Source organism: Empidonax traillii, unplaced genomic scaffold (genome assembly GCF_003031625.1).
Source record: "Empidonax traillii isolate 1590-97213 ecotype Southwest subspecies unplaced genomic scaffold, ASM303162v1 scaffold221:size740363, whole genome shotgun sequence".
NCBI classification, from domain to species: Eukaryota; Metazoa; Chordata; class Aves; order Passeriformes; family Tyrannidae; genus Empidonax; species Empidonax traillii.
In genome coordinates, this window is record NW_020955414.1 from 59,001 (window position 1) to 78,452 (window position 19,452).

Consider the following 19,452-nt stretch of genomic DNA (forward strand, 5'->3'; position numbering starts at 1 on the left):
TTTCAAATAGGTGTAATCTCACATTAACATGTTAAAATTTAGTGCAGTGACTTTAGTGCAGCAGATCAGATGAAGTTGTTTTACAGGGTGTTGAATAATTTTAAATCAGCAATTAACCCTATAGTCTTCTGCAGGTGAGTACCTAGCTTCCAAGCATCCTTCTAGGAGTTCAGTACAGTTTTGAACTCGAGTACCACCAAAGGAGTATGCTTTTTTAGGAGTACTGCATTATATTCATAATGTTGATTAAGCTTTTTGAGCATTAGACATGCATTTTAAATTGTAGGAAGGTGAGAAAAAGAAAAAGGCCACTGATGATTCATGGAGCCCTCTGCTGCAACTTGTCCATTGCCTGAAGGTGCAGCTTTAGGTGATGTAGTGATGAATGCCTGTAGCCCCTGTTGGCATGTCCCTTTCATGGCTGGAGACTCAGGATATTTCCTTGCCCATTGACTCACACAACTACTGATGTGGCTTCAGCATGGGGGCTGTGCTCAAACAGCTTCAGAGCTGTTATCACCTTGAGTGAGTTCAGCCACAACTTCTCATGGATGATCTGTGGTTAATGAAAAGGGCATTTGATTCTTCCCCACAGAAAAATGATAGTACAAGCACAAAGTCTTTTTGTAGAGAAATAAATTGACTGTTTCTTGAAGCTTTGAGAGGAGAGACTTGGGGAAGTAAAGCAAGGTATTTAAAGTAGCAGAAAATTATTGGAGTAACTTCATAGAATCATTGTATCTAGCTTTGAAAATAAATGCCATAAGATTTCCTTGGGATTTATATTGCAACTGGAAATCATTAGCTTCTGACAACATGATATTTCATTGACATCATCTAAGTACACCCTTCCTGAAATGTTTTCCATTTTAAAGCAAGATTATGAGTTGCAGCTGTACCAAAATAATATAATTCTCATTTTCTTTATATTCCTTTCTGTAAGACACTATTTTAACTACTTTTTGAAGCCTTGTATGATTTACTTCCGAGATTTAAATGTTTCTTGAAGTAGGATTTAAAGAAAATGTGGCTGAGATCTATATACAAGACTTATATAAGCCTTATATTTTACTGGCATGTCAAAGTAGAGTTAGTAAAGAAAATAAATCTCTTTCATTGGATGAGATAGCTGTATTTACTGAACTGTATATGCTCAGGTATCTTGCCACTTAATTTACTTTAATGAAATAAGAAAACTTACTTTCCTTAAGCTGTTAGAACTATCCACTGTCTTTTATACAGCATGAATCTTGCATAGTCTTATATGGGGATTTTTCATTAGGTGTTCCTTGCACTGATGTTGATGTTGACTGCAAAAGCTTTTGTATTTTCTTTTGGTATAGGCTATATGTGTGGGCTCAGAAAGTATGCAGATAATGTATCCTGCAATCTTTGACCAACTGTTGGCCTTTGTAGAATTTTCTTGCAAGCCTCCACAGTATGGACAGCTGGAAACGAAGCACATTGCAAATGCAAAGTATAATCAGGTAATTAATTCGAAATTTGTTTCACTTGGCTGGTGAATCCCATTGAGCTTCATATACAGGTTATTCAGCAAGATGCATTTATTCAATCTGTAAAAACTTCACTGTGCATGCTGTGTAGTAAGTTTTTTTACGTGCTTTTGTTATCTTCATTTACTCCCTTTACATTTTTCTTTGGTTTTGTACTTTCTATTCCTTCATGTAGGAAAGGTCTTGCCTGGACACCAGACATAGTGAATGTCTCTGAATTTGTACAGTGAATTAATCTAAAATAATTTGTCCTACACGTGGTACTAAATTTAATACAAAGACAGGATAATTTTGAATGGAGAAAATTCCCTCAAGCTGCAGATTTTTGAATTGCACGTGCTGTAAAGAAATGGGACGTGTTCAGTAATTCTTTTTATCTGTGTACACTGCTGTTCACTAAGCATGAGCATCTGATTCAGTGTAATGGAAGAGGTAACTATTATGTATGTATTAATTTTTCTTATTCTATTTGTCCTGCAACACAATGGAATCACACTAGATACAACTATTTGCACCGGTGAGTTAAATTTCCTTAAAGATTGTCCTAATGTAGTTGTCTTGCCTAGACTGCAACATTTCTCCTACTTAAATGTACTTTACTTCAATGTAGAGTACATTTTCATAGCCAGACTACGTTGTATTTGCAGTTTTGTTGCTTGGACCATATTCTTAGCAAACCTTGCATGCATTAAACTGAGAGTTCAATGCAAAACATACACTTTGTGTTCCTTAATTAATATGTTTTTGCGTATAGTTTAGTAATTAGTAATTTCTTTTCCTAGGCGGAATGGGTAGCATTGAATTATGTACCATTTGCTGAGAGATCGTTGGAAGTTGTGGTGGACTTATACCAAAAGACAGCTTGCCATAAAGCTGTGGTAACGGAGAAAGTTCTTCAGAACATTATTAAGGTAGAAATTTGTCCTGCATATTCTCTGAGTTTAATAAGTTTATATTGAAAATCATGAGTTTTATTTTCAGCTAGTGTTTATAAACACTTTCTCAGAAACCTAAAGCTATAGTAAACAGAGAGATAGTTTATGAAGATAAGCAGCAGGTAATAATTTCTTTTGAAGTTACAAGGTTATTGATTAGGCTATATGTATTGTTCTTAGCTGGATAATGTCAGCATCAGTATTTCAGTGTTAAGATAAAAATTAACTAATGCATTAGGCCTCAAAATTTTAATCTTTGAAAGTATTATGCACCTGAGTCTGGTAAGTAGGCTTCTTAGTACATATGGCCTTGAAGGCCAAAGACCAGTTTCTGTAGACTGACACATATATTCAGGAGCCTGTGCTATTACTAGCTATTACTTTTTTCATTTGCTTCTAATGACTTTGTGTGTTGATGTAACTATGTAATATTACAGATGGGCAAATATACCTTTAAGGTGAAATTGTCCAACTTTTCACTTTTTTGACCTTGTTTCCATTTCAGAAAAAAAAAAAATTTGGTAAATAATAGAAGCGATAGTAAATGTCTGGGGAAAAATTATATCTGACCTAGGTTTGTTTGTTATAACTTGGCTGACATCAGGTTTTGCCCGTATAGAAATTTAGAAATGTGAATGTATTTTATGTAGGTTATATTACTAATTAAATGTCTATATTTCAAATTTAATGCAGTTGTTTTCTACTTCTATTTTAATAGAATTAGTGAAACTGATATAAACACCACTTTAACATTCACAGTTGATAATAATGTGAGTCATTGCAGTAGATGAAAATGCTTTTAAATTAGTGTTTCATAGGTCTCTGAGATCAGTGTTGATTTTGGAATTAGATTTGACATATATGATAAATTAGCAGCAGAAAAAAATATTCTAAAATAGAGCTGGCAATAAAGAGTTAATTATAATTGACTCCTTGTGAGAGTCAGTCTTTCCTCCCTTCACTTTCCTCAAATCAAAGACTGCACTAACAGCCTGGGGGCTAGGTGTAGTACCCAAATCTAGTCACTATGTATTTGAAGCGTAAATTAAATAATTAGTTTTCCAAAATGACTTAGTATCAGGTTCTTAGTCAGTTTGACTAACAATGCTAAAAGGGATACATATAGTGTAAATAGTTCATGTGCCTTTTGTTTTTAAATTCACTAATGACTTTGTTTTATAGAAACTGAACTTTCTATCTAAAAGACTTAAAATTTGCCATGTTTTCATCTGCTCTACATTTGAGTTATATTGCACTCTTTATCTTAGAATTTCACTAACTGTTCTTCCTTGTAAATGTCATGTGGTTTAACAGCAATGAACAGGTTTCTTGCAGTGATGATGTGTATAGTTCACCTTCGTTAGCAAAAGTTTAAATTTAATTAAACTTTTTTTCTTTAACTTGCACTTGGGGTAGCTTTGTAGGCATGGGACCAAATTCTCTGGAATACACTCATGGTAACGAACTGCCTGCAGTCTCTTAGATGTTAGGAAAGCCCATTTGTCAGGCTTAGCAGAAATGGTGGATGACAGTACAGAAAAAGAAAATTAGTATGTAGCATAATTGTTAATGAATCAATTCTGACTTCTAATCTTGTACTTGGCTACAGACCTGTGCTTTAGCCAGCTGGTATATGGTAAATCATCTTCAGAATTACATTTTTAAAAGGCCATCTCATATGCAAGCAGAAAAGGTAGGGATCTTCTGTAGAAACGTGCTGTACTCTTAGATTTGTCTGAGCAATTATAATTTTTGTTTTGACTTTCATTTTACAGACACTAAGAATACCTCTCAGTCTGAAATACTCCTGTCCTTCTGAAAGCACATGGAAGCTAGCTGTTTCCTCTCTTCTCAAAGTTCTCTCCATTGGACTACCTGTTGCAAGGCAGCATGCATCTTCTGGAAAATTTGACAGTATGTGGCCAGAGCTAGCAAATACTTTTGAAGACTTTTTATTCACAAAAAGGTAAACACAATTTTCTTTTTTTTTTTTTTTTTTAAGGGAAATATTTATAAGTAATTTGTTCGCTAAATGTGTCAGTAGAGCTATTTTATATCTGAAAATTATTTTAATGAATTATGGAGAAAATGTCTACTTCAAAAAAATTATAGTTTTACAAAGTAGTAGAAAAAGCATAAATCAAAAGGTGAAATATAAGAGCAAGAAAGAGCTCAGCTGAACTCTCAGTACAAGGCATAGTCTTTCTGAACAGGCCAAGGAGTTCGGTATGGACTCCCAAGGATGTTTACTGTAGATATGATAAAGTGTTACTCATATGTAGTCAGTTTGTTTCTTTCTTCACTTTGAACAAAATTGCAACGGTATTTTTTTTTTTTTAGTTAAAGTGAACATTGTTAACTATATGTGTTTCTCCTGAGTTCCATCTTGAAATATTCCACTTACTATAAATTATTGAAAATTATTTCTTACACTTCACTTAGAAGCACATAGTTATCTTGTGTTTGTTTCTACCCAAGATAAATTGACTGTGCCTTAATAATTAACCACGCTTTATTTTTGATACTTTATGAAAAATGTAGCTAAATAGTAATTTATAACTAGAAAGATGGACACATATATCTATATATATAAGTACATTCATAGTCTCTCAAGAATGGAACACTCTAGATGTGGGCATGTACAGTGGAGAGGTTGAAAAAGTCTGGAAGTGAAAAAGAATAACAATCAGAGACAGACAACTTAATCATAGAATGGTTTGGGTTAGATGGGACCTTAAAGGTCATCTAGTTCCACCCCCCCTTGCCATGGGCATGTCCACTTTCCACTAGACCAGGCTGCTCAGAGCCCCATCCAACCTATTAATTTGTTCAACTGAAAGAATATATCACTAGGAAGACATTTTAAATCTTTAGAATATAGTAAGAGCTTGCTCCAGAGAAGAATTTTTTTTTGTCCCTTGACAATGGGTAAAAATGGATTTCAGTACAGCAAAGATTATCTGGATTAGACACTAAGGAAAACTATGAGGAAGGTTAGATATTGTATAAGATTGCTTAGGAATGGGATGGAATTTCCATCTTCTGTGAATATCTGTGAACAATCGTCTTTTAGGGGTAGTTTAAGGGTGTTTCATCTGAGAGTGTTTCAGACTAAAGGACAAGGTGGAATATGAAGATTTTATTTCTCTGGTTGTCTCTGTATATGCTGATAGCAGTAACAAATTAATCTTTTAACAGAAAACAGTTGTGTTTTCCTGTGCCTTACACTAATATGCTTTGTATGTGTATGCATTTAGTTTTTAAACACACAAAAATCAGCAATGAAACACAGCTGTATTTGCTAATGATGGATAAATAGCAGCTTGCAAAAAACAAAAAATAAATACCAATGGAAATGAATTTTAGAGACACATCAGTTAGTGAAAATATTTGTAATAAAGAATGGGTTTGGCATTTCACCAATAGGGTTACATGGCAATCAAATGAAAAACCTTTCTATTTTTGCATTTACTTGAAAGAAAATTTTAGTAAATAGGAGGACCTTAAAATAGAAAAGATCATCATGACTGCTTAAAAGACACTTCAATCATCAAAGTTTTTATTTTTATGCTTTTCTGTTTCTTTAATTTATAATAATCTTCTCAGTATCTTGTTTGGGTTTGTTTTCAGCCACAGTTAGTAGTTCTGCTTGCATTCTGAAACAGTTAACACCCTATAATCAATACCATTGTTTGGTTTGCAAAATGAAAATGAAGGTTTTTCACGTTATTGCAGAAGATTTTATGTTCACTTAGAAGTTGCTTTGGGAATACATACTATTTGCTGTAAATTAATTCTTCTTAAATATCTGCAAAACAGATGAAACATTTCCATTTTGCACATTCTTAGCTGACCAAGAGTGACGCTGCTACAGTTTCTTGGTATTATTTATAAATCCAGGAAGTAAAATTATCACAGATCTTCAGTGTAATTCAGGATAATCCACTATAATCTGCATGACCTTTTTTTGTCAAATATGTTGTCTGTTTTTCCTAATTTACAGTGAATGATTTATACTTTTCTTGAAAATTATTTCAACCATAGAAATTTCATCTTACTGTGTTGCTTCCTAGAAATGAGCGCTGTTCATATTAATTCTAATAGCTTTTGCCAACTGTCATTCATGGGCAAATATTCTCTGGACACAAAAGAAAAATAGTACTTGTATGAATATTTGATGCCCTATCATGTCTGTCTTCACTTAAGTCTGGTTTTTCTTCTTTAGAGACCAGAGTGTATTCTGTAATTTTACATACAAAATGTGATTTAGAGATCAACTGTTTCATCATAATTGACAGTGTTCTCAGAAAAGTTGTAGGAAACTTTTTTGTTCTTTCACTTAGAAGCTTTAAGGTTCAAAAACCCCTTATTTTTCTTCCTTCACTCTTGATACATTTTCATACTCCACACTTTCCACTATTAAATGTTCTAGATGTTTCATGTTACTGTCTGTCCAGGCTTTGTGCAAAGCTGGGTAAATGGCTTCCTTTTGTACCTGCTCTTCAAACCCTTATTCCTCCAGGTTGACTTGGGACTTCTGGGATAGTTATAAGATTGAAACACCTGCATCTCAGTGAAACTCACTAATGCCTTAATGCAGTCAGTCCTCCTAGCAACACTGCATGACAGATTTTGTTAGGTTTTTTACCTTTAGCTGTGTTCATTAAAACATGCTGGTGCATATTGTCTCATTTGTGTATGCATATTCTGCAAGTTTCTACCTGGCTAAGGTGAAATTATTTCACTGATGTTCTAAATGTTTATCAATATTTTAAACGTTTTCCTAGTCTAACTCTTTTAGTCATTGTGGCCCTAGAAATCACATGTGTAGATAGCCTAATATTGCTTCTGACAGTGAAACTGAGTTGGCATTGGTTAGACAAGAGGTCACTGTGGTTTGAACTCTTAAATTAAAGCACTGTGAGTATCTGTGTTTCAAATAGTGAATCTCCTCTGCATGGCCCAACCTATATCTCTTGGACAGGAACAGACTGTCAAGCCAGCTATGGGGCTGGATGAGAGGGGATACTCACTGATTTTTAAAAAGTACAAAAGCATAGCAGAATTGGTCTCTGCAGCTTTGTACATCAAGAAATTTCACATATAGCCAAAAGAATGCAGGTAAATGAAAAAGGAAATGTTACTGTCTTAGAGAATTAACAGCTTCCATCAAATAAGATTCAGGGGTTTTTTCTTTTTTGTTTTTTAGGTTTTTTCTAAAGCAAGCTACAGCCGAGGAGACTCAATAATCTTGATTTTTATTATAAATCAAAATGACATTTAAAGTTAATGCACTTCATGTAATTTAATTCACAAAAATTATCTTCTATTTCGATATTTCATACCGTTCTTTCCCAAAGGCTTTCATGGAAGCATGTCAAGCCATTGTATAAAATAAAATTCAACAAATGTGTGTATATATATAATTTACTAGAGCAGAAGTCTGTGCTCACACGAGGGAATTAAATCAATACTTACCCAAAGGATGCTTTTGAACAGAGTGCTGCTGTGCACAGCAGGACTCCAAGTGCCTGTTTGCTCTGAAGCCCTCCCTGAACAGTGGGCAGTGGCTGAGAGCTCTGTACCTATGGAAGTTGCTGCATCACACAGCTTATCTTCCCTGGCTCTTGACCTTTCCTGTGCAGTTTGGATATATTATGTCAGACCAACAAAGCTTTTGGCCCCTAGATAGATATTTCATATAGACATCTTACAAAAATCTATTTACTTGGGAGTAATTTGCTACGTGAACAAGTACGTAGCTTAATCTGTGGTATATATGGTAGATCAGATATGGATGACTAGACAGAAAGATCTGAACACCTCTTCAAGTAAACCTCAGCTCAGAAAGTCAGTCATGGATTAGGAAGTGTCAGAGTGAAAGCTTCCCATGTATTTCAATATGACATGCATTTCCACGCATCATAAAAGTCTACATTACTGTTTAAAGGTTTTGCATAGTTGACAACTCTGTCACATAAGGAACTGATTGAACAGCTATTTAACATTTTATTTTATTCTTTGTTTTCAACATTGTTATGATCAGGTTCTTTCAAATTATTAGAGAGATGCCTCTGCTCAAAGAAAGGTGTAAATGAGACCATATGCTGAAGTCAATAGGACAGAGTTTTATTTAACAGTAAATGTGAGGTAGAAAGAGATAGAAAAAAATAGGGAAAAGAGAGGGGAGGGAGAGAAAGAGACAGAGGGACAGATTAAGTAGAAGAAATATCACCACTCCATGGATTCCAACAGCATCCCACTGATCTTCTTCCTGTGGTCTTCCCAGTGGTGAGCTACAATCTGGACCCATCAAGGGAAGCCTAGGGTGGTGAGGGAAAAGCCCGTGGTGGTGGAGGAAGTCCCGTGTGGGGAGGAAAGAAGTCTGTTGGTGAGCGAAGCCCAGGGTGGTGAGGGAAGACCTTGGCAGTGAAGGAAGTCTCATGTGATGTAAGAAGTCCATTGGTGAGTGAAGTGTAGGGTGGTAGGGAAAGTCTTATGTGGTGAGGGAAGAAAACCAAGTGTTAAGTCAGTGTGTGGTTTTTTATTGGGCATAGGTTTGGTGGGAACACCCTCAGTACCTCCCCTGGGGTGGGGAGTTCTACACTGGATTCAGCATTCCAGTCACACCTGTGGATACATTCTTCTCTGAGGATAACTGGACAACAGTACCACCTTTATCTTATCCCAAGTTCCTGTCACAGTCCAAATTAGTAGGCATATTCAGGGAGGGGTGGGCTTCGGTGAGCAGCTTCTTCTTTGCATAGTTTGCTACAGTGGACAAAAGTCTTCCAGTGATTTTAACAATGTTTAAGCCATAAACCATTTCCATGTCTCACAAACATATAACCCCAAACTTCTTGTCTGCCTAACATACACACTGATAAATATGGTATTTCACATTTTATTCTTTGTGTTTTTTCTAGTCATACATGCAGCAATTGTCTGTTTCATAGAAAGGGTGAAGTTATCTACATAAAGTCTCTTTGAGGAGGGGAGATATATTTATTTTTCAAGCAGGAACATTGGTACTTACTGTCATAATTGTCTAAACTGAAAATTGGCTGTAGATGAGCAGACAGATCTTCAGATGTCTTATGCTAAACACCTAGAACATAAGGAAAAAAAGTTATTCTTGGAAAAATCATATTTGTCTTGGTCAGCAACATATAGGAACAGCGGAAAAAAAAATCAAAAGTAATAAAACAATCACCAGCTAAGCTAACCAGATTTGAATGAGATTTCAAAACCTCCAAAGTTCTTAAACCTTCCATTAAAACTGGTGGCATGGAGAAGACAGGCCCAGGTGAGTACCCTTACTGAGACAAGGCTGGCACAAGTCCACAACCATATAATGGGCAGCTGTCTTGCCTGTGAGCATGTGCTTAGCTCTGAACTACCCACCACATGTCTGTTGTTTCCCGGGGAGGGACATGGGGTGGAGGAAAAGCTGGGAGTTTGGAAGTAAGCCAAAGGATGCCAGTCTGCTTGTCACTACAACAGTGCACTGATTCCTCTGCTTACAGAACAGCTTGGTTCTTTGTTCAGTCCAGAGCACTGTTTTCCTTACATCTGCCTATTCTGCCATAAATTAGGTAGGGAACGTTGTGTCAGATTAACCCTATCATTTTCCTTTCTTTTCAGTAGTGACCATCATGTGTACTTAACTGGATTGTTTCTCTGGGGTTAAAAAAAAAAAAAAAGGCAGTCTAATTTAAGATGCATTGTAACACACAACCATACCCACTACCTGTGCGTTGAAGTATCACAGACAATCTAAATTCCACTATCACTAGCCATTCCTTTCAAGTGGTCAAATTTCCAAACTGTTCCTCTGCTTGAAGATGTCATAGAGTTATTTTTAAAAGTTAAAAGTCAAATCAGTGGGGTACTTACGGATACTTAAGGAAGGGTGCAAGGTGACCACACTGTAATAGTTTCATGATTTGTTCTTTTAGCCTCTCAATTCATGAAACTCAGAAAATTCTCATACCACAGGTTATCCTTACTTCATAATCCATTTTTCTTCTAGTAGTTGTGCTAACTGTATCTTAAATCTGTGTAGACTTTAGCAGGCAATCTTATGATTATGGGGTTATAAGCAAGATAATTCAGAGTTGACACATAGAAGCGTATCCATAAAGCAAAACAGTTCACAATGAGGACCCATGACCTTTATTTCAGAGTAGTTCTAGAGTGGCAAGCATCTATGAAAGCTTGGAGTACATTTTTTGGTTTCATTTTGTCGAAAATGAATCCAGTTCTATGCACTCAATATTAGACATGAACCAAGGTTTATAAAAGGGGATGTCTGAAAATTAAACTTGAAAAGCCCATGTCTGATTCAAAGTAAAACACCTGGGTAGGCCCATCAGCTGAAGTAGTTGATTACTGTCTAAGTAGGAGACCTTTACTCTTTCTGCCCTGCTGAGGAACTTGGCCCAATAAGTCAACAGAAGCATAATCCAGCAAAGGAAAGGAAATCACTGAACAGGTTGTCCAATAAGTACATGGGAGGTCTCAGTAAATGAGATAAAATGTCACCAGAGAAAACCTCATGACTGATAGTTGGCATAAAATTTCCAATCAAATGATACAAGATTTCCAAATTTACAAGCAGGTAGGATCTTGTGAAGTATTGGGTAATTTTCATGGTTGAATCACTTCTGGACATTTCATCTGTAAATTGTGTAATTTGTAAAAAAAAATTAATTTTTATATAATGGAAGAACTGCAGAAAGTTCTAAATGTCTTCAAAACTACTGTTTATAAAATGGGGTTTTCTTTTAATAAAAATTATTAAGAATAAGAGCAAATATTTCAGTTATCAAGGAAAGTAATGTTCCATTAATGAAGTGTTTCATTAATGTAGAAGAAAATGTAAAATTAAAATAAATTTTTTTTACTTTACTTTATAAAGTTTTTCAGTTGTCCCACTGAAAATCAAAATTCTCTTTCTTGCACAGTGATTTAAAATATCAGTCACAGAACTCCATTAGATCAGGTTGCTCAAAGGCCATCCAACCTGGCCTTGCAATTGTTAATTATTACCATATAATAGTACCAACTTGATGCATGTAATAACTTTAAATGCAATGCATTTTCCCATACTTAATCTCCTTACACATGTTGTGAATTTAAAAGTATAACATAGTATGTTTATTTTTAGTACACCTCCTGATAATCTCTCAATTCAAGAATTTCAGAAGAATGAGAGTATTGATGTTGAGGTAAGGAGCCTGTAACATATACTGAATCTCATAAAGAGTTAGTGACATTCACAAGTTGCATTACGTTCTTTTTTAAAAGTTACTCTTTTGTTATTTTTTCTGTGATATTGTATTCCTTTTTGAAAGACAGGAAATTCATAGGCCAAAAATTCATCTGCTTCAGGGTGATGCAAAAAGTATGAAGCGGGATGCCAAAAACTCTCAACTTCAAAGCAACATAGAGCAGCTAAACCAGGATGTGTTTCTGCCTCTAACACATTACATGATCCTTACTTATTATGTTATTGCCAAGTAATTGCATAGGTAATTGCAAACTACAGAGAAAGCTGACAATTAAACCTGAAGTGAGTGCTTTCTGTGTTGAAGGGGGCAGTCAGCAATGAAATCGTTGCCCTTCAGATGTGTTCTCAATACTGAGAAGCTTCTGCATAAATGAACGTGTTTGTGCAGCACAGAGATTGGTGTAATTGTAGAGAGATAATATTTGGTTGGATAAGGCTGAAGAAAATGAAGAGAAGATGATACTTGAAACGAAGAGGGACTTGTCCCCTTTCACTCCAGGACAAAGAGATGTGGTAGAACAGGGATAAGGGGTACAAAGCAAAAGGAGTTGCAGAGAAGACTTGGCAGTGTGGGTTTGATTCCCTGTCATCTTTCCAGAGTGGCAGCTGGGACAGAAAGATTTCTGGATGAAAAGCGGGAGCAGTTCTGCCTGCAGTGAGCAGAACTCTCAGATCTAATGCATTAATTTATGGAGTTGTAAACCCTCTTTGTTCCTGCATGGGAGCATCAAGACAAGGACAAAAAGCATTTCAGTTAATGTATATTGCCTTAAGCTCATTTAGATAATAAACTCACTTGTTCTGCTTTGCAGATGTTACATTGAAAGCATGTGATATGTGTGTTAATGTTGTAGTGAGGATATTGAATTGTGGGGAGGGACAGGGAAATTCCTAATGTTAGATTTTCTCTTTTCACTATCATAAGTTTGATTTGAAGAATATACTTCAAATTTCAGTGGAGCAATAACTCCTTCAGAAACTGGCAGAAGTTGGGGGAAAAAGGTTTATTATTTCAAGTTTAATGTTCCATGCAAGACCACAGTTTTGGATGTATCTTCAAATTTTAAAAGCTAGCAATAGAAAATTTTGTGAAGTTTCATTAGGCCTGTCCCTCTTGTCTAATGTTTCTGTCTTCTTTATTCTAGATTTACAATTTTAATATTCAGAAAGCCAGTGTAAATATATTTTATTTATTTTAGGTGGTGCAGCTTATCAGCACAGAGATACTGCCATATGCTAATTTTATTCCTAAGGAATTTGTTGGTCAGATAATGACTATGCTCAATAAAGGTTCAATACATTCTCAGTCATCCTCCTTTACAGGTATGGTACCTGCATGACAAAAGATAGGGTATTTAAGTGTACTTGAAAATAATTAAAATGTTGTGACTACTTATTCTGATAAATACTTCTAAGTTCCATGGCATGTATTCATTATACACTGTTTGATATTTAGCTTATTTTTACAAACTGTATTTTGTGGAAGTTGCCAAGCATTCCTTGCAATTTTTAAAAAATTATTTCCTTACTGCTTGGACAGTATGATATATAATATTGCACTTATGTTAGTTTCTACATAGTTTATTTTGCTTTATGCCAGTTTTAACAACAGTTTCAGACAGTTTTAAGACAGACGTAATATCCTGTTCGGAAAAACAAAATGACCTTAGCATAACTATGTGGTGTACCTAACCAGATACCTTTAAGAAAAAATCATCTATTGTCTCTTTTGAAAGATAAAAATGAACATAAGCCATTACATAGAAAAATATTTGGACTGTACAGTACCAAATATTAGTATTTATGTTGAAGAACTGGGGCTTAATTGATTTCATGTATTTTATTACTAAAGCAATGTCAAGTACATGACGTTACTATGTTGCATAATTCATCTTTTATTTTTTGAAGTATTGTAATTTTTGCACAGTCATTTTTTATTAGAATGTATTCTTAATATTTTTTCTTATCACTGTTGATATTTATTAATACTAGAGGATTGATGACCTTTTTTCAAACTATAATAAACCAATGAAAATGCAACATCATGCACACTGTACAATTAGGTATGTCATTTTATTTTGACAGAAGCCGAAATTAATATTCGAATGAGAGAGGAGTTTTCTAAGGTGTGTTTTGAAACACTGCTCCAGTTTTCATTCAGTAATAAAGTCACAACTCCTCAGGAAGGCTACATTTCTAGAATGGCACTTTCTGTGCTCTTGAAAAGGTCACAGGATGTATTGCATCGCTACATAGAAGATGAGAGATTGAGTGGCAAATGTCCTCTTCCACGGTATGTATGTTTTCTTTAGGAACTAAAGATATTACCAGGACTTTATGAGAGGAAGTTTGCATTCAAAATATCACTCAGTCATGAAAAAAAATAATGGGGGGGGTGTGTGTGTGTGTTGAAATTTCAAAGCCAGGGAAATGTTTGTAGGGAAGACATTTCAAAGAAAATACAGGTACCAGTTTTTTGTTGAAAAACCTTTAAATAATAATGGTTGTATTCTGTATTGTTACATTTTCATTTACTGAAACAACATTTCTATCTACAGGATAATACTTCTGAAATCTGATTTCTTTTTATTCCCAGTAGAGCTATGTGTAGTTACTAAATTGAGATGTGGAGTCTTATAAAAAATAAGATAAAATATCCCAACAGCAACACTGTGAATCATTACTCAAGTAATTGTTCTTGAAATGGAAAAACTGACTGAAGTACTAAGAAATTCTTTAAAATAGGAACTTATTAGAAATTCACTTAACTTTTGAAGGTTTTGATCATGAATGTGGAAATTGATTATCATGTTATAAACACGTATTTTGATATGAGTATTTTCAGATTGAGATGTGTATGGTGTTACTGTTTAGAGTATCAAATTTAAATCTATCCTAGCTGAGACAACAGCAGTGATGGTGGTAAGGTTAAAGACAAATGATAACATTAACCTCTAACTATCCTTTTAATGGCAGGCTTCATTGCAGCTGTTTCCCATTACATGTTGTTTTCATGTTGTGTAAGTTTCATAGAAAACTTATATTCTTAAGGCAAAAATGAGTAGTTGACTGTTTGCATTTTTTACTTTGTAGGCAGCAAGTAACAGAAATCATATTTGTTTTAAAAGCTGTCAGTACTCTCATAGATTCACTTAAAAAAACTCAACCTGAAAACGGTAAGTTACTGTTAAACAACATGGTGCTAATCAAGGTAACATATCTGCAACAAAGATATATTTATTATTTCCTGTAGTAATTTTCCCAGAAACTTGAAAGGAAAGTGTAGTCTGCAAGATTCAGTATTTTGTAATTCTTTGTATTTGCAGGTGGCAGGTAGACAGAAACAAAAACCACAAAGTTTTTCCAGTATGCCTAAAAGCATAAGGTCCTAAAATATGTTTAATAAAAGAGAAAACCTCAATTTATGGTGTCCTTTGCTAAAAACAAAGAAACCAAAAAGATTACATAAAATGTTTGTGGAATTCTTAAATATATGAAGCCTTTCTAGATCCTTTTAATTTTCCACTATACCTTTGTAGGTCTTTATGGATCTTGTTCACGTAGGTGGCCTCTGCAGTTAAAGCAGGTGTACAAGTTAAATGCACAGACAGGCTGGTAGATACTTAAACTTGTGGTCTTGCTATTGCTCTCTTCCTGCTTTAGTACCTCCTGTTCCCTGGATTGAGAAAAATGTCTTAGTTCATTGATGCCCAAGTAAATGGTTGACAGACATATTTAAAAGGTTGAATTAAATGAAAGACTTCATTTATAATCATGTATCCTGTTCCTCCTGTAAGCTGCGCCTTAAGTGTATGTGTGGAGAGTTCTTGCAAGAAAACTTGGTCATGAGTATTGGTATTAGACTCTGAAATTCTAGCAGAATTGCATATACAACACTTCCCTCTACTTCCCTGCTTTTGATATTATGAGGAATAGAAAAATAACCCTTTTCAACCCTGAAACAAACAAACAAACCAATCTTTCGAGAAAAACACAGACAGGTGGGTTTCTGGGAAGAGGCAGTGCCTCATTTGCAGCATCACTGAGCAGCCAGAGTTATGATAATGTGGTTTCCAAGGCTGATGGCAAAAGGGTGCAGGCAGAACTATGCCAGGATGCATAAAGCCTTTTGGGAAACCTTGAAGGCAACTGAAGTACTGCTTTGGTGGATCTTCCTCTTAGAAAGGTAGAGTAGCTAGCTCAGCTGGACTGTTCCCCACATCCCTCTTCCTGTAGTGAGAAGCATTCTTCCCCTGGTCCATATACAGCAGTGCTTGCCAAACCTCTCGTGCACTTCTTATGAAGAGAACCACTGGACAAATTACAGAATCACTTCACTCCCACTTCTTCTACCTTGTGATAATTTTGTTTATTTAAGATAATTATTAATGTTGTCTAAAATCAGGGGTTTGTTTTCTTTTGAAAGCAGAGCTAAAACAGAAATAGGCAAGGAAGTGACATAATAAATAATATTCATGCTACAATGTTTAATTTCACTTGTTGGACTAACAAACTTGGTCCAGTGCTTCTGCCTCTGCTTTCTGTAGCTCTTGTAACCTGGAATGATCTGAAATCAATAGCAGGCCTCATTGCTGACAATTTTCCAGAAGTGAGATGTGCGTCCCAGTTCAATTTTCTGTCAGTAGCAGAGAAAAGCAGGCAGAAAATGCATGTGCATTACAGATTTAATAGAAGTATTATCTTAAATTTGTCAGTTCTTCATCCAGAAAACACAGTGAATGACTCATGTGTAGAAACACAGGTGTGTAGCAGCATATTATGGATATTATCCCATCTGGCCTCCAGTTGTGGCTGCAAAAAAAAGAATATGGCTCTCCTGCAGAAATCACGCCCCATATCTGAGTGCCCTGTGTGGATGCCATAGTGTCTGTATAGCACTGGGTACCTATATTTAGGCAGCTAAATGTGCCCTTATTTATACAGGTGTTGAAAAAAAATCTGTTGTAAGAATTTGGACAGTAGTAAGTGATTCAGTCTGTTTTGTTCTTCCTTGCAGTTGATGCTAGCACATGGGCACAAGTTATTGCCTTGTACCCGACTTTAGTAGAATGTATTACCTGCTCATCCTCAGAAGTGTGCTCTGCTCTGAAGGAGGCACTGGTTCCTTTTAAGGACTTCATGCATCCACCAGCATCCAAGGTACAGAACGGAGAGTCTTGACCCCATAAAACTTCTTTTTTATTCTTGAAGGGAAAAAAAGTATCCAGAAATGTTTGTTCCCGGTTGAAGTTTCTCTGAGGAAATCTCTTGTGACTAGTACTTTGGCTGTGATGACTGCCTTTTAACTGTACTAACAAGAGCTCAGTAAGTCGTGAATATAGGCTATATCTCAAAGGTTCCAGAGTGAGTAGCAGTGCAAACCTTTAATAAATTTAACTGATTAGTTGGAATCATTTATAATCTCATGTACTTGCTACAGTATCTTGAAGTGGTGATTGAAAAGTGGGCTTATGTACAGCTTGTTGTGTATGTGTTAATGATGTAATTAAAAATATTTCAATTCAGTCAGATTTATTAGGCTGGTGTTTTGCACCCTTTTTTTGAAGTACGAATTGTACTAAAATTTTATGCAAGATGGTACTGTAACATTCCATATATCTGTAACCAGCCTTTGTAAACAAAGGGAACTGATATACTTGTGTGTATAATAAATGGTACAGTTCTGTATAAAATAGTTGCATTTATTATTTAAATTCTTTTTAAAATATTGATAATGTCAAATGCTTGAAAATGTATTTATTATGAATAAGTTGTATGCTTGCATTTTTACTTACAGTTTGCCTTCTAAATTGCCAGATATGCTCATTCATATCTGATCATGTTGTTAATTTTTGCTTAATTGAATGTAACTTCTTTGTGGCCATTGGACATCTACAAAGGGTCATATAACAAAAGATTGCAGCAAGCAGTCACAGTCTGCTGATCTCAAACTTCAGAGTAGTTGACCTGAAATAAGTTTGAATATGCAGAAATCCACTGTAGCACTTCAAGACTACCATACCTCACTTCATAATATATTTTTTCAAGATGTTTGTTCTATTTAACTCTATCCATTTTTGTAGCTGCAGCCTTGCTTTAAAAAAAAAAAAACAAACCCAAACATATTTGAGGATTGTTAGCCTTTTTTGACCTTCTTGGCAAGTATCGCAATCTTTGAATCATGACCCAAGAAAGGTGATTTCAAATATCTAAAATACTTGGCTGTAATACTGTGTTCAGTAATTCTAAGTGCTTTGTTTTGTAATGTCTTTTCAACCCAAGCAGATTGTTCTAATCTTTTAATTATAAACTGTGTCTGATAAAAACCGTGAGAAGTGTAGTTTTGAAGATAGTTACATTTAGAAATGCAGTAAAATTTGTCATTAAGTAAATGTGAATGTTTCACTTTCACGTAATACACAATTGAAGTAAAACACTTTTAATAGTATTGTTTTTAAAGTTTGTGATCTAGCATTTAAACTCTTATTTAATTCATTTTGATTTCAATAATGTTTCACCTGTATTCACATATTTTTAATCTGTGATGTGAAAGCACAAAGGCCAAATATATATATAAAAAAAGAAGACAGGTGCCTTCCTATGGATTTCAGAGCTTATCTTTAGGGCTTTGTTTCTTCAAGTCTTTTGTAGATATTAAAAGAGATTATCATGCGTAAGAAATGGTATTACATCTGTTTGCTTTGCACTTTCCTGGCTAAAGGGACATTGATTGGTCCATATGAATAGGTGTAAAAGTTGTAGAAGCTTCAAGATGAAGGTATGATGAATTGGTCAGGGCTACCCTGCATGAATAATGTTCTTAAAGCAGGGCTTTGGATAGGTTGCTCCCACAAGGCTCCAGCTTATGGTCCTTTTTAAAAGCTTTCTGTTTCAAAGTACAGTAAATATTAAAGAGGCTTCAAGACCTTGCACATTTCTGTGACCAAAATTGCAGAACTAGAACTTAATTGTGAAGCGTGGATAGTTTTAAGACAACACACAGTTTACCTTAAGGAAACAAGTTCTTCTCATAAATAGGATTTATGTCAGAATACCTTCTGCGGAGGAGCAGTTCCAGTATACAGCAGAACTGGGTCTCGCATACAGGTAACAACATTATCCATACTCTGAAAGCAAAAACCTCACAACTGCTCTCCTAATGAGTGGAAGATAAGTCAAAGTCTATGAGGTCATTAAAGAAACAAAGTGTAGGACAGGAAAGAAGGGAATAAATTTGTTTTAGAATATATCATCTTAACCAGAATTTCTAGAAAGAGGTGTGCATGACCAAGCTGTGGGTAAGTTTGTTTCTAATTAGTTTCTAATTGATTTTTCAGTGGTAATACAGATGCATTTGTCCAGTGAGGTAAATCTTCATTTTTATCTGTAATTCAACAAGGGGATGCATTAGTCTTTCCTGACTCTAAAGCTTAGGCTACTTTACCACCTATAGACATTAACCTCAAAAAATTTTGAAATAAACTACCAATGAGCTAACTTTCCTTTCTTTCCTCTTAATTACAAAATGAGTAGCATCTGTGCTATTTGAGGTGTGTTTTGGACATGCAAGCTGAGGTTGACTGTATTAAAACTGCTTCCTTTTATTTGGTATAAATACTTTAAGAACTAAAAACAAAGCTACTTAGCTTAGAAAATATGTTTTCATTGACTTATTTTGTCTGTGAATAAGAATTATTCCCTTTACTGTGCC

At 35.1% G+C, this 19,452-nt stretch overlaps 1 protein-coding gene across 6 annotated transcripts in view; it reads left to right on the top strand.

The window, feature by feature from the left end:
• MON2 (MON2 homolog, regulator of endosome-to-Golgi trafficking) overlaps nucleotides 1-18,413 on the top strand; it is a 67,279-nt gene extending 48,866 nt beyond the window's left edge. For 2 of the 6 annotated variants that reach the window (XM_027887770.1, XM_027887774.1), the window contains exons 28-36: nucleotides 1,344-1,487; nucleotides 2,014-2,031; nucleotides 2,297-2,425; nucleotides 4,225-4,415; nucleotides 11,619-11,679; nucleotides 12,941-13,064; nucleotides 13,827-14,034; nucleotides 14,835-14,917; nucleotides 16,759-18,413. In XM_027887770.1, coding sequence (XP_027743571.1) covers nucleotides 1,344-1,487; nucleotides 2,014-2,031; nucleotides 2,297-2,425; nucleotides 4,225-4,415; nucleotides 11,619-11,679; nucleotides 12,941-13,064; nucleotides 13,827-14,034; nucleotides 14,835-14,917; nucleotides 16,759-16,922 — 1,122 coding nt within the window. In that variant the 3' untranslated portion in view covers nucleotides 16,923-18,413. Of the gene's footprint in view, nucleotides 1-1,343; nucleotides 1,488-2,013; nucleotides 2,032-2,296; nucleotides 2,426-4,224; nucleotides 4,416-11,618; nucleotides 11,680-12,940; nucleotides 13,065-13,826; nucleotides 14,035-14,834; nucleotides 14,918-16,758 lie in introns of those variants that run through there. The other 4 variants (XM_027887772.1, XM_027887773.1, XM_027887771.1 and 1 more) reach the window with 3 other exon arrangements.
• The last annotated feature ends 1,039 nt before the right edge of the window (nucleotides 18,414-19,452 follow it).